Source organism: Augochlora pura, chromosome 10, assembly GCF_028453695.1.
Source record: "Augochlora pura isolate Apur16 chromosome 10, APUR_v2.2.1, whole genome shotgun sequence".
In the NCBI taxonomy this organism is placed as follows: Eukaryota; Metazoa; Arthropoda; class Insecta; order Hymenoptera; family Halictidae; genus Augochlora; species Augochlora pura.
The window spans coordinates 6,817,735-6,833,713 of NC_135781.1; the positions used below are offsets into that span (position 1 = coordinate 6,817,735).

The following is a 15,979-nucleotide window of genomic DNA, read 5'->3' on the forward strand; positions in this document are numbered from 1 at the left end:
AATCTTAATAAGTTATAACCTATTAAGTAGTTTACTGTACAATTACAGAAATTCTTTTGCTTTTTAAATTTTGCTATTGGCTGTAATGGCAAAATAATAAAAAGCGTTTTATTCGGCAGTCAGAGTTGGGAAAATTAAAAACAGCGTTCAAAAATATCCTGAACACTCGGAACGATCACTGGTGTATCGGAACAGTAGCACGTTCTAGATAACAAAGAATGAACATCGGAGGAGCGCAGCATCTCCTAGCCAGGGCATCATCTGAAACAAGACAGCAATCAGCAGAAAGCAGTGCCACCGCGAATGGCCATACTATCTCCTGCACATCGAAACAATTAGAGCGTCGCATTAATGCATACGTGTTCCCGCAAGACAGGAATCAGCCATCGGATGTAATTGAATCAGTCGCGTTCTGACACAGGAATCTTTTCATCGGCTGTCTATCTGATTACAGGATTTAATTGGGTGACTTAATGACCGTTTGTCGGGATTTATTCACTCGAGTAATTACACGGAATGACTGGGGATTCGTCGGGCTCGTAGATCACGGTCTAATGACATATACATAGATTGTTCGATTGACAGCGGCAAACAATCGTATCTCCCACAGAATAAATTCGATCGCGAGTGTAAATAACAGTGTAGTACGTGTCGAAAATGCACGAGCACTTTTAGAAATTGAAACGATGAAAGTGCATTTTCGTATCAATATTTTTCTTATACGTAACGAACTTGCATTTTGTGCTAGTTAAGTTGTACGTTGTACTTCTATTAATTATTCATACTGGATGCATGAATAATTATTATGGTAATGGGGTTTGATTGATCGAATATTTCCACCTACGGATAATATTACAACAGACTGCGGACTCTATGCATTTATGTGAAAAGTAAGTGCCTGAAATATGCAACAGTAAAAGGTTTGAAGCTTGTTACAATTAACCACTTAATCCCATTCAATCCACTGAATATGAATGTTATTCAGTTTTTCTAAATCGAGACCAAAGTAGATTCTTCTTTTATCAGATCTCAGGAATCGAAAAACGTCAGAAGAAGTAAAGAAAAAAGAGAAACGTAGCTGTGATTCTTTTTCGCGAAATTGCAACACCTTAATTTCACAAAAATTTCGTACATTTTGTCAAATTTAGTAATTTTCAATCTGGCAAACATGGCTCCGCATTTAAAGAACTACACAGTGGCGTGAATATGTCAAACTTAAAATCCGGGAACATTATCTTAAATTAGAAGTTTCAAGCTATAATTAACAACATGGTAAACATTCTACGATGATTTTTCGCGTAGTTATCGTCAGTCAAAGTTGACCAATTTTTATCCAAACTTTCTCTGTGCTATAACTTTTTTCGTTAAGAAATTCTCGAGGTTTCGTTACGCCTGTCAGAGTGTTACGCATCTACTGCAAAAAGAAACAAACGTCTGTCCGCTGTTTCTTGCTACTACTTTTGATTCGACACGAAGATCCGCAGTCTGATTAGCACAGCGCTAGTGTGCCATTCATCTGAATGAATGTGTCCGAGTAGTTGCGAACAAGGTAGTGTAAGTTCTGCAGGCCGCCCACGCGAGAACGTTTACAGCGGAGAGCTAGATGAAAGGGAGAGAGAGATGGATAGAGAAAGGGAGGGGAGGAGTGATGGAGATACTGTATCACTGACTGAGAATTCTTGTTTTTCCGGTAATCAGAGCAGAGCAGAAGAGACGACCTGGAAGCGCTGGGGCACATGTTCATGTACTTCCTGCGGGGCAGCCTGCCTTGGCAGGGTCTGAAGGCAGACACGTTGAAGGAGCGGTATCAGAAGATCGGCGAGACGAAGCGGAACACACCGATCGAGGTACTATGCGACGGACACCCGGAAGAGATGGCGAAGTACCTGCGGTACGTCCGCAGACTGGACTTCTTCGAGACGCCCGACTACGAGTACCTGAGGAACCTGTTCAAGGAGCTCTTCCAAAAACGGGGCTTCCTCGACGACGGCGAGTTCGACTGGACTGGCAAGACGATGGTGCGTAACCCGTTTATCTCATAGCTGACCCCCCTCTATATGAATAGTTTATCACTCTGCCATGTTTAAATTCCACAACCCCTGAAAATACCACCGTACCCCAACCCCCTACAAACGCATGCAACAACGGAAGAAAGAAACGTCGTGATGCTCGTTTATTGGCCGGGGACGAATCGCAAGAGTCGATATCGAGGCTGCGAAAGGATCGCCCAAGTTCCATTTCCATTCGTGATCCACGCAATGTATATCGGATTTTAATTGGCATCTTCAAATTAAAAGATTTTTCGAACGATAAACGATCTTCTCTCTATGACGACTTGCTCGGTGAAGTGTGTTGCTCCTGATCAGATTTCTCAACTACACGTTTGCTCGATCTTTCGATCTTCGAGACTGGAAAGCTCTTCGTAAAACAATTGCTGTTCGCATGCTACGAGACAGCAAGTATTCACATTGTGGTGAAAAATGATACAATTCTGTTCGACATAAAGTGTACGGTGATTTTCTTGTCGAAGAAGTATTTTCAATCCAATAGGCGCTAGTTAAAAATTGAAACAAAATACGACCAGTAATCCCTGACAGACATTGAAGCCATTATGAACGTGTGAACAAAAATAATGTCATGTATCGTGGTTCTACATTCGAGCGGAAAGAGAAATGCCTTCTATAATTCTTTCTGACGGATTAACAAGACCTCATTTTCATTTTTACGAAAATGGATTTTTTACGAACGGATTCGTTCGTTAATAGCTCACTACTGACACGAGCATTTCCACATTAGCTCCTCCGGACATTGAAAGACATTAATACTTATCCTGTAACGAACGTCAAAGTAAATCTGAAATCTTTCGTCGATCCCAGCAGCAGCACACGCCTCCGAGTCTCCCGTTTTAATATGTCTCTGTGTCGTTGTCGTTGCACCAAATGTGTCGCCAAGAAAACTCCGAGGTATCGTCTCTTCAGGGTAAGTAAAGTCGTCCTGGATGTTCCTCCGGCGTTCCCCCTATCGAGTCGCCCCAGTAAAAATCGTGTTTCACTGATTTTTAACATTTGCATGCTGCCCCCAATGTATCTCTAGCCACACAACTTCGACAAGCTTAGGGAGCTGCGGAACGCGCCTCCCTCTCACTTGGAAAAAACGAGATCCGACAAGGTGGGTGACGTTCAGCGAATTCACGTTGCCATCCATCGCTGTTCCATCGATATAGCGATGGGAACCTAATCGACAAGGCTAACTCGCTGCGATCAACCGTACACCTGCCTCTGGGAGCTTGCCGGCCTCTATGTCATCCTGCATAGGAACTTTCGACCTCATTCGAACCCCTGCGACCTTTCTTCTCTCCTTTTAATGCATTCGCTGTGGCTGATGTAATTTCTGTCGCCACAAAATTCGAGCTCATGTCCTCAACAATTTTCAAGTTCCAAATTTCAGATTTTGCACCTTCGAAAGCATTACAAAAATCTAATAGCATCAATATATTATTTTCGTTAGACTCAAATTAGTGGAATAAGAGGTCTTCTGATCCTTACAACAAACCAAAAATTTTGCTGACTACATAAAATTCAGTCAAGATCTTTTTGTAATTATCACTTAATGTGCCGTATTCAGCATTTTGCTTTACAAGAACGAAAACTTGCCGATTGCGAATGCATTAATGTATCGAGAAGCTACGTTGTGGTACCGGACGTTGAAGATAGGAACCCATCTTCGCCTAACATTAGAACTATTATGCCTAAAATTGGCTGGTTTGCATTTCTTTTTAAAAATAACCCGTCCGCATTTATAAGACCAACAGCAGAATTACAATCTCAATAATTGCAAAACAAAGAATCTGGCATTTCAGTGGGTCTGATAGTTCTAGTGTTAAATGAACTTATAAATCCGAACGACTGCAGATTGAAGAAGAACTATGACAGCCGAGTATAATAAGAATATCACGAACGTCTGGTAGCCTGACCAATACTGCCTTCCTTAGTCAAGGTGTCCTGTCTAACATTTCTGACCATCCGAAAAATGAAGCTTTAAATTAATAAAATTAAACAAGTACATAGCTTCGCTTAAAAGATAAAATACACGCGATGCTCCAAATATTGAAAACTATCCTGAAAAGTGGTAAATTAGGATTGTTGAACTAAGGACGGCAGAGTACCTATCGATCCTGCAGATCTCGCTTGATCCCTCTGGATCATGCTTCGAGACGTCGAAGTTTGAGTGCCACATCATTCACCAATTCGATTGACTTAATTGGATGGTTTCTTTTCGCAGAGCAATAACATTAATTGTACCGTATCTTATAAGATTGAGAGCTTCCGTCTCACGCGCACACACACACACGCAAGTTAGATCCCTCGCCCCGATCGCAACAGTGAGAATCGCATAGATTTGAATCCCCTCGAGTTCGAAGAGCAGTGTCCGAACATAAAGTAAACTGTCGAAAAAAAAAACGTTGCCGGCGACCGTAATCGTTTCTCCCATTCTTGGTTCCAAGTATGTTAACAAATACGAACGTTCATCTGTATGTGGTAGAGAGCAGTATCCCCCGTCTAAGGACGATGATCGTGTTTCATTATAACGTGTTTCCCTTCTGATTTTCAGTCGACGCCCGTTGGATCGCTGCAGACCGGACAGGAGATCATCGTGTCGCCGAGTCGCGATCGGCATCCGTACAAGGTACGCAAAACCCGAGGCCCCCTCCCACCCCACCCCGTGTTTCTCGTACACGTTACAATTTCTTTTCTTTCTCTAAACAGAGCATGGATGTGTGAAGCTTTTTTATTCAAACTACTTCGAATAACCGCATGAACGTACTACACGTAACCGGCAAACACAAAGACATTTTTGTTCACCGTTTTCTTTGATTACTATATAGCCTTTTTTTTTCTCAATTTTCTTCGCCACTTCTTTTTTTTTTTTTTTTTTTGAAAAGCATTGATATTCGAGATTTGAAGACTGATATAACCAATAGCGGGTCGCGATCGTTGTTAATACGACAAAGAAAATGAGAATGTCGGATGTTCGGTTAAGGAAGACCCGCGCGTTACTCGATACATACAAAGACAGAGATACAATAAACGATTCTTGTTCTTTTACGAACCACGGGAATCCTCGATGTGTAGGAATGCGATGATTTTGAGGAGGATGTAGTCCTCATGTTGGATGAGGTTCACATCGAAATGCAGGGCAACTATGTAAGCCATCCAGATTCTCGTAAACCGCTGCTCCACGTTTCTTCGTGCATGAGTTCTTCTTGTTCGCAATTAGTTTGCTACTTTTCTATTATCTGTATTCGATTTCTATAAATAAAACCGAATCTCTACAAACAGAATTTATCGGATCGAACGCTTTCATCAGTTGCAGTTTAAAAAGAACATTTCTAAATTCGCATGTGCGAGGAAACGTCGTAGAAAAAGAGAACAGTATTTAAAATCCCTGTTGACAGCCCACCAGTATCTATCGCATTACCGAAGTATAAAGGTCCATTTATACGCAACCGAAATTTATTTTAATTAAAAATTTAAAAATACCAAATATCCTTATAATACTGTACCTCAGTTAGGCGCATTAAAAAAATAATAGGAAAGATATTTGTGCGTCATTCATAATTGTGCGGAATTAGTACAAATTAAAATTCAAAATCTTTCAATTATTATTATTCATGTGTCGTTAAATTTCGACCGAACAATTGTAATATATACAAAACCTTAATCAATATTAAAAAGATTTTTTCGTTTTAAAACGTTTCGAAGTGATAGATTAATGTTCTATATACGAATATAAAAATCGATGAATATTTCTTTCTTATTCTTCTTCGCGGTAAACTCTTCAATAAAAATTAATCGAATCGAAGAAGAAAATATTCTTTAAGGACGTATATAAATGGACCTGAACACATCATACAGTAGCTAGTACAGTAGTTAAGCAGGAATAGCCGTTGATTGGAACTCTGGTACTATTGTTACTCGGTAATACACACGCGCATCGGTATCAAGAAAACCTGGATCGGCAGCCAATCGATCAGCCCGCGCTGTGCAATCGTCGGTGCAACAATCTATTCTCATCTGTTTTTTCTCTATCTCCTCTCTTGTATCCGCCTAACGCGTTGAAATTTTGCGATATCTTAGTGCCTGATTCTTTAGGATGTGACTGCACCAGGAGGGGTGGGAGGCGGGGGCGGTAAGTTGGTGGGAACCACGTGGCAGGATACCGTGAAGCAATCAGGACCGGGTGGTACGTTGACACCCGCTGATAGGCACGGTTCAGTACAGGTGAGTGGACCTCGGGATCCCTTATGCCGTCCATTCTCCGACGACGCTCACACCTGTCCTTCTTGTTCCCCTATTTCCAGTTACTACATATTTTCTGTTTTTAACACGTTCGTAACGCGTCGGATCGACGAGTCCTCCGAAACGGAAGCTTGTGAAACCTGTCGATGGTTCCTGACGTACCCGGGGCGGGGCCTCTAGAAATAGACGCTTCTAGAGGCGTGACCTCGATTACGCTAGGTGCCATCCAGTCTTTGCATATCCGGCGTCGTAGATTCTTGCCACGAAAAGGAGAACGGGCTTCCCCCTATACTTATATTTCGCGGTTCATGCTGGAGGGACATAGACGTTGTGTTTCGTATTGGCTTGATCACGTATAGGTCGAAAATTGTTCCGAGACTATACTCGTCCAACGAGGCGAGTCGAGAAATATACACAAAACGGCTGCGTTGATTGTTAATTGACTGTCTAGTTGATTGTTGCTATTGACTGTTAAATATCGAGTTCTGGACAGACTATAGATTGCTCTAGTTTGATTTTGCGACTTCGTCAAGGTAGAAGATCGTCTATTTTGTATATCACGCCGTGTGGGCGTGGCTTCGCCGCTCTGGAAGTCCCAGCGATAGTCCACGGAGCACTTCGCGGTCAGAGAACGTTTTCTCTCCTTCTCATGGCAGGAATCCACAACTAATGTGAATCGTTTCTCTCGAACTTGTGTTTCTAATCAAATCCGAAGATGAAAAAATCGTCGAAATCGGGTCACAGGACACTCTCTTCCCGAATTTCTCTTGGAATCTATCCCAACTCCCCACTGTCTCGACCAAGAAAGTGACGCGCAACGAGCGCTCGGACAGTTTGTTGACTGTTCGCTCTATTTCTAAGCGAAGCGCCAATGGATTATGGTCAGTTTAGAGGTTGCGAGTTGGTTTGTTGCAGCATGTTGACTTTGTGTCGTTGATCGACTCACGGCCGATTGTTTACCGCCACTAATCCAGCGTACCGCCAAGGCGAGAATGAATAAAAAGGAAGCGTGAAAACGCGAAAGAAGCGAAAAAGCCGCGTTTCGTTTCGCCGTACAGGGTTTTCTGTTTCTCGCTTTTCTTTTTGTTGATTCTTGTGTCGAGAGTGAGTTATTAACCGAGTTCAAATTAGTTATATCACGTCTTAGAGTTTCACTTCGTTTGTATTAAGAACGTCTCATGAATATAAAGTGCCGCTCGTTTTCACGTAAATTACTATCTTGTTTCCTTGCGACTTAGAGACTCGTTGTATTATGTGTACATCCTTTCACGTAAATACGTGTATATTCATTGTGTTACCACGTGTGTAGCTAGAGCTCCTTGTTTACCACCATAGACTTTTCGGTTTCACGGTGTACAAAAGTATCCCATTGGTCGTCACGTTTTTTCTTCCAGTAATTCAAAGTATTTTATATGATACATACAGATATTGTACGTATTATCATAGTTTTATCCTTCTCTCTCTCTCTCTCTCTCTCTCTCTCTCTCTCTCTTTTCTCTCAGTTTTCTCTCTCTCTCTCTCTCTCTCTCTATGTGACCGGTTTGTCGGAACCCATGACAATCATGCTCACCATGATTCTCGTTGTATATTTAGGTGGTGTCATCGACGAACGGAGAGTTGGCGAACGACGATCCCACCGCAGGACACTCGAACACACCAATCACAGCGCCGCAAGAAGTGGACATGGTCGACGAAACCAAGTTAGTATTAATCGATTTGATCCTTTGTTTCTTGACCGATCGAACGGGCCATAGTTCTCACGCAATAGGCTGTTAACAGTACTTTAATCGTTCTAACAGTATCTACTCTGCTACGTACCATTGTCTCCTGACTAATCGGGTGACCAAAGTAACGTTTTGGAAATACTGCATGCATTCGAGAGGTATATGAATTAGTCGAATATTGCTGTCACTCAACATTATTCATTTGTAAATAATTTGTGACAATAAGTAGAAAGCTGGGAAAATAATTACTTTGTTGTTTGTAAACTGAATAATAATATCTATTAATTTATTATAGCGAAAGTCTATTAACAGACTTTCAAGTTAGGGATGAGTAGACACGAATAATTCGCATACCTCTGATTCTCGTCTCATTGGCAATATACATAAATTAATAATAATGTAAACTAATATGGTAGAAAGGTAGCAACGATAATGTGTAACATTGGTAGCGAAAAATATAGTTTGCTCAAGGTCACTGGGCGTGGCCCAACTCACCACGCAGTTCGACCACCCACAGCTTCGTTTCGCCACGCCCATTTCTTGCTATTCATCTTTCGCTGCGACCTTGAACAGACATTATCTTCCGCACAAGTGCAATAAGAACGTTGCATTGTCTTTTGTAGTAAGGGATTTTCTACTTGTAATTCAAATCTTCTGCATGGTATATGTTAAATCTCCTGTCTATCCTATTTCAGAAACAAATCTTTGTCTACAAAAATGCGTTGCCGCGGATGCGGAAAGCTCCTACGTCGAAGTTCACGAACTCCTACGTCCAACGTTTATTCCAAACCAATCCCCGAACTTGGTTTATTGGTTCAGTACAACTGGCCATTACAGAATTTCCTTCTGCGTAACATTCGAACGAAGTACAACATCCCGTGACCATTATTGAATACCTACACCGGTGATCTGTGGTCCCAATTCAAAGCAAATTTTCTTCAGGATCCAAGTGATTTTTTATATTTCTTTATGCAGACGAACAAAAATGTACGAACGTTTAATTATAACAATCGGGAGAGTTATTTTTACAAAGCAAAGAAATAACAATATGGTACCATTTTTAATTCTCTAAATGCACACAACGTTTACATTTTTTCATTGACCGTCCATAAATTCACAGATGGTCCGAAATCAAAGGGTGAATTTTTTATTATACTTGTACAAAACTGTATAACTACAAAAGAATTAATTGTAATGTACCATTTGTAATTCCCAGAGTTTCACTCTTTCATTAACTGTCTAACCCCATACAGAGACGACCTGTCATTATAAATTCAAAGATAGTACGACTCTTATTAGAGCTGCTAGTGAATCCTGATTGCTCGTAGCCGAACCATAGTTTATCCTACCAAGCCACAATAGTCTGAAGACAACAGTTCCCATACTCTATTCTATACACGCCTCACGTATCGGCTATGCGTCTGGACACTGTAGCCACATGTATAGCAAATCGGTTTGTGAGAACAGACAAAAAAGAAAAATCGGAAACAAGCTTTTTGGAATGCGTGCTCCCTACTCTTGTTGTCGTGCTGCATGTTGGTGTCCTAGCGTAAGACGATCGAAAGAAGACGACTCTAAGTCCTATTAGTGTTGGTTTTTTTTACAGATGCTGTTGCTTCTTCAAGCGGAAGAAGAAGAAAAGTGGAAGGCAAAAGTGACTGTCTGTTGTCGTCGATCTTGGGGGGGGCAGTACAGTGCGCGTGTAACAGTGCGGATGATCGAGTCTACGAGGATGATGATCAAGCGAGTGTCGTCGGGCTGCTGCAAACCGGTGAGCCAAACCGGCGGCGAAAGAGGATCACCCTCGCCGAACCTGACTCCGATTTGGATCCAAAATGGCGGAGCAGGCCGGCGAAGCAACTACGGATCGGAAGTCGCTCGATTTCCCGGGATCCACTGCTGCAGACCACGATGGCACGGCATAGACGACGCAGCCGCAATCGAATTCAACCACCACCACACAGCCATCATTACTACTGCTATTATTACTACTATTATTATCATGATTATTATCACGATTAACTATTTTGCTCCTCCTTCCTTTTTCTCTCCTTTTACGATTACAATTGTCATTACAATTAATTATCCTTACTCTCACAATTTATTGTATTATTATTTTATTATTATTTTATGATTATTATTATTATTATTATTGTAAGACGATTGTCATTGTCATCTCGTCCACGATCACCGTTTGTTGGATCAAACATCGTTTGTCAGATTATGCCGATGTTACTCTACCCATTTCAACGTATTGTAAAACTCTCTCGTGTCCACCATTGACTGATGACGACGCCGGCAGGGTCACTGAGTTTTCAGTGATCCCGGTGAAGTTCAATATATATACATTATATATATTACCCGGCAATTTCGGTGTCTACCCAAGCACCTAGCTGCGCGTAACGATGAAAATAAAGAAACAGAGAAAAATTATCGTAAAGGAATTGACGTGCCGATGGTGAAAGAACGCGTTCGTGCCTGCGACACACACATACACACTTCATTAATTAAGTCATGTTAACCGATTGGCCGTAGGCTGCCGATCGCTGCGATTGCTCGTGTGTTTACGATCATTGTATCGACGATGATCGAACTACCGGATGGTTCGGAGCGGGATCCACGTCAGAGGTTTTATTTTGCGATCGCTGGGATCACAGAGTGGGCGTTGGAAGCAATATGAAGCGAATGTAACAGTCGGATTGTGCCAGGCTTCGTCGAACTCCCGTAATTTTTATAAGAAATCAAAGCCGAGCCACTCCGACCACCCGGTAGCCTAATCGTCGAGCTAAAGCTGAGATCTCATTTCACTAAAACAGTCCCGGATCAACGTACTTCCGCTTCTGTCGAGGTCCGAAACACGATCGCCCAGTCCGATCCAGCTGGAAAGGCATGAAACTGAAAGAACGGCTTCAATCGCTAATTAATTTCTGATCATCCCAGGCTCGTCGCCTCGTTTCAAACGTTCCCAATTATTTGCTTCGATCGACCGTTTGTTTCAGTCGAAGATTGATTCTTTTCTTTCTTGGTTGTCCTTTTAATTTTCCGCTCGGGCTACAGAAAAGTGAACGTGCAACAGTATTAACGCTATCCCTGGATGTGATCGTGAGAGTCGTGCCGATTGTAACTTCAGCGAATTCATCTTATCTTTCACGACTTCTTTTTTGTGCCCTCACTGCCTATACCGCTCTATTCAAAGTGTCTTGTAATTTCACGGCCGTTTTCTGTCGGCATGAACAAGTACATGCTAGCGCTTTGGTCGCCGCCGATCGTTGCGCGTTGTCAGCGCTTTTCGCACAATTATTATACTTAATCGAAGAAATTCAGGATGAACGGTACCATTAGCAGAATCACGTGCGCGTCGCGGCGGCTCTCAAAACGTTAGGTACGCAGGAAATGATAACTTCGACCAGGACAGGAGGCACTCTGAAATCACGAAGGATTTCGTTATTGCAACCTTTTGATAAATGTGTTATCTTTTTCTTATTTTTATACTGGAAACGCGACCGCACAACTGGGTCGTGAAGTTATGGGACACCTTGCGCAAGTATACGTTCATGAAGACACCGCACTGTACATAATGTATCAACAAATATTTTGCTACGGAGCCGCTATATCTTGCGTCAGATACGCGACGCATTTCACTTAATTGTATATTATTTAATAAAKCTGTGTATCCACCAAAGGAACACCACAGGACCTCTTGTCGTCAACTTGTTGCTCGTTATCAATTTCTCAAGTCCTCGACTCCGGAATGAACGCTTTGTTAGACCAAGCAACAAGTTTAGCAACAAGATGTTCCAAGAAGGAACGTTTGCAGTCTCTGTAAACTCCTACGTCTTCATGAACGGAACGTGCTACTTACACGAACACTTCAGTTTCCGAACAACTCAAGGAACGCATTGAAACGTTCGCAGAAACGATTAATTAACTCTCGTACGCTTCTTCGCCCGTTTTAAGTCTACAAACTGTGTTTCATTTGTAATCTCACGTTTTAGAAATTAATATAACGTCGCAAAGAGAGAAGTTAAACGTTTAGCGTTTAAAAAAGAAAATGGGCGATGAAGGAGCGTACGGGTTTTAATGAGATGAGCCTCGCCGATGATATGGCTTAACGTGTCGTTGTCGGCACTGATATTTGTAACTCGCATAGAAAACAAATAAAAAGCACGATGAAATGAACCAATTTCAGTTTCATGCCTTCCATGACGAGTTGGCAAGTCCAAACTCCGTTTCACATAACATATCGAGAGAGAAGAAGCGCGTAAGAATTACTTGTCCGTAGATAGAAATGTCTCCGCCGTGAACAAATCTCCTAGGACGTAGGTCGCGAAACTATACATATGATAACACGACGATACCGTTCATCCGTGTTCTAAACCAAGCCGATTCGAGAAACGATCTCACGCCTCGGATCATCCGGGTTCGAACCCGCTAATTTCGAGCAGAGAGACTCCCTTTTTTAATTTCTTCGAAAGCACCAAACTGTGCGAACGGGAGATAAAAAATCACACGCAGAGAACCAAAGTACGTAATTGATCTACGTAGGAACCGATTTTCGATACCGTCTTCAAACGAAACAGAATTAAACTCTCCTCAGAGCGTGTCGCTGTTTATGATCGACGTGGACAAAAGAATTTTAAAGGAGTGAATAATAGAGAGATAAATATTCGAAGAAAGGGAGAAGTGACAAGGTTGGTGTAGTGTCTTTTCGTGGAGAACCACTTTTCGAGGACTTGTTCGCATACGTTGTTGCCACGAGGTCGGGCAAAAGAAGAGCGTTGCGCAGTGATATACATATTATATTATATACGATAGTGATCCGTATAGGATGTTCTCGAAACGTACTCGAGCGATCAAGAGATACTTAAGGTACGCGCGAAAACAAAGACGTCACCGAAGGGGAAAAGGATCTCGTCAGCCGCGCCGATTAAACGAGCAAGTAAGAGCGCGGCTCTCCGTTACAAACGATTTTGTTACAAATTTGGAAGAAATTGTGACTCGCTCGTCCTTCTCCGCCGCAGGAAACAAATAACAAATGCAAGTTAGACTTAATAATTCACGCGAGAACCCGCGTTGTCCGTTCATTCGCAGACTGATCGTCATCGATAAACTCGTCGCCCGTGCACAAGCGTTCAATCCTCGTTTCCTCGCGTTTCGAAATTAGATATGGAATCCATTCCCGCTAGAGCGATACACGTTGCGACACGCATCGACACACGTACACACAGAACAACCGCGATGTATGTATTAAGATAAGATCGCGACATCCTTTCCGTTCTTCGTCGAGAGTCGGAGAAGAAAGAGGAAACCACGTTCTACACACGCGTTTAACGACGGAAAGGAAGAAAGATAGATTTTTCTAAACATGTCCGTTATCTTTAAATATTACCACTAAACATTGTATTACGCGTAGGTGTACGAGAAAGTTACTGTTTCGAAAGTAAACGCATGTATCGCCGTAAGTGTATTAGTAGTTGCAGGAGTAAATATGCTGTCGTTGAGCCGATAATAGTGAGCAGCGACGATAACGAACCGAGAACACTGTCGCGGTGATGCGTCTCGTTAGATAATATCGTTGACCGATGAAAACCGGAGAAAACGATAAAACTGGGCGGATGAGATTAGAGGCATTAGTAGATATGTATAGATCCTTCATTCTAGAGTAAAATGTTTGCGGAGAAGACGCTCTGGAAAACAGATTTGTAACAAAACCGCCTGTCGAGTAAATTGGTCGCCAAAACGTGCTGATCGCTCGTTGCTAAAACAAGTTTACACAGTAAATTTGTACTAGGATACTATATCTTTAACAAACGGAAGCTGTCCCAAATCTCTATTTGATACTAGTACAAAAATGAAAAAAAAAAAGATCGGAGCAGCTAGACATTAGTTACAAATTGTTTATTTGATGGAAACATTCGGAACAGCTTCAACGTCCAAAAGTGTCCATCACCACCGTGGTTTCCGGCGTTGAACGGTCAGCCATATTGGTTCCAGTTTTACTCTGTTTAATCGGCAAGTCAGCACAGATATTTTTCTTCTTACAGGAGTAAATTAAGGAGCGGTGTAAACGACCGGGAGCCGACTGGTCCGCGCGAGGATGCGACGAGCTCGTTTTTAATCATCCTCGTGCCCGCAGGTTTGAACCTCCGCTAGTCTGGCCATAGCAATGTAACGTGTTAGAGTGCCGCGAGTGCCCGTACACGTGTTGTATCCACTATTTAAAACGGTCAAGCACAACCGACGACAAAAATGATCCCCCATATATGTACTTAGAAAAATGAGCGTGAGAGGGTGAGCCGGGGTGAAAAGAGCGTCAATATATAATTCAGCGTTGAACTCGTTTCCTCGTCGCCTGTGAGACAAACTGCTTAGACCGGCCATCAGGTGTCTTGTTGAAATACTCTTGAGGAGGTGCAGCAGTATTGTTGTTTCTTCAGATTAATTTTTAATAACCTAATTATCATAGTGTTGGAAATTGTTGAAGTTGCGAAACGATATGTGTACATAATTTCTGGAGTATCTATTGTTTGCAAATCCCTGTGGATTTAATCAAAATTGTAGGTAGTACATGCAAAATAATTTGTTGAAGTTTGAATTATGGGTCTTGTAGCCTGTGACTTAGTTACGTTTCGTTTTATAACTTCTATAATTATACACGTATTTGTTCTTAGAATAAAGTATCGGGCTATTAAAGTCGATGCTGCTGTACCTCTGTAAACAGGGTAAGAGATAAAAATCAATTAACGAGTCCTATGTGGATCTCCTCTCTCTCTCTCTCTCTCTCTCCCTCTCTCTTGCAACTAGATATCTGTATCTCCCCACTGGGTACGCGATGAGCGCGTTGTTCCTTCTTTTGGAAGCCTGCTCCAAGAGCGCCAACGATCGTCGAACAATCGGTTGTGTTATATATTCACGATGACGATGGAGAAAGAATGAATGGAGCGCAAACTTTGTGTCAAAGGAGGAGAGAGAAAGAGAGGGAGGGAGAGAGAGAGTGAAATTGTAGGAGTTGAGATTCTCTGAGTACCATGAGATAGCGGAAGTGAGACGGACCGGAAAAAAAGGGTTCGAGGTTTTCGGCCCCCGTTTGTCTGCACGTCTCCACGGAAAGAATTTTTTTTTACGTTAACTCGAATGCTTAAGCCAATTTTTAAGTTTTCTTTTACTTTTCGACGGTATCTCGTCTGTAAGCATGATCTCTTGACGGATGTACACACACGAAGACATCTACACAGTTGCATGCATACAATCGTTACAGCAAACAAAATCACACATACATACACGCGATCCATTCATACAGACACGTACACACCTGATTCCGTGATTAGGGTATACATTAATTCACGAATTCCCGATTCAAGGAATATTCTCGATAAAGAGAGAATGGAAGAAACCGAGCGTATAGAGGAACAGATTGCATGAACGAATGGATGAATTGGAAATGAGAGCCTCCCTATTTATAAATATATCGCTACCCTGCCACAGACCGTTGGCACGATTACGCTGCAACTATGTTGCAATTTAGTTTATAGTTTTTTAGTCGATTTTTCAAAGCGTCACCGACTTTTTAAAATATGAACACGACTGACTGCTGGTTAAGTATGGTTGTGAGTGAAGAAAAACAAAAAGAAAGGAAGACAAAAGAGAGAGAGGAGGCGCGTTTCGATCCCCCTAAACCTCATCCCACAGCCTCCCTATGCGATCCAGGATAGTGATTTCCCTTCGGCAATCCACGTGTTCCTGTGTTCTTTTTTTTTGTCAGCGTTGCCTTTTTCTTTTCTTGTTTTGTTCTTGTTCACTCTTATATACTTCTAATAACGAAATAGGAAAGGCTGTTACGCGTCCCGACAACTGCGGTCAACCCTCCTGTTTGTCGATTGGAACGGTGACAATTCAATTGCGAGCGTTGCCGCCCCACGCGATTATTTGTATATTTGTAAATTGGTGCGAATAGAT

The 15,979-nt window shown here is 42.1% G+C and overlaps 1 protein-coding gene across 8 annotated transcripts in view; it reads left to right on the forward strand.

Annotated features, from left to right (window-relative positions):
• Positions 1–14,803, forward strand: part of Gish (casein kinase I gish) — a 109,367-nt gene extending 94,564 nt beyond the window's left edge. The window contains exons 7-12 of one of the 8 annotated variants that reach the window (XM_078192993.1): positions 1,699–2,018; positions 3,094–3,168; positions 4,612–4,686; positions 6,153–6,281; positions 7,893–7,999; positions 9,612–14,803. In XM_078192993.1, coding sequence (XP_078049119.1) covers positions 1,699–2,018; positions 3,094–3,168; positions 4,612–4,686; positions 6,153–6,281; positions 7,893–7,999; positions 9,612–9,681 — 776 coding nt within the window. In that variant the 3' untranslated portion in view covers positions 9,682–14,803. Of the gene's footprint in view, positions 1–1,698; positions 2,019–3,093; positions 3,169–4,611; positions 4,687–5,132; positions 5,205–6,152; positions 6,282–7,892; positions 8,000–9,611 lie in introns of all 8 variants that reach the window. The other 7 variants (XM_078192995.1, XM_078192994.1, XM_078192997.1 and 4 more) reach the window with 7 other exon arrangements.
• Positions 14,804–15,979: the final 1,176 nt, after the last annotated feature.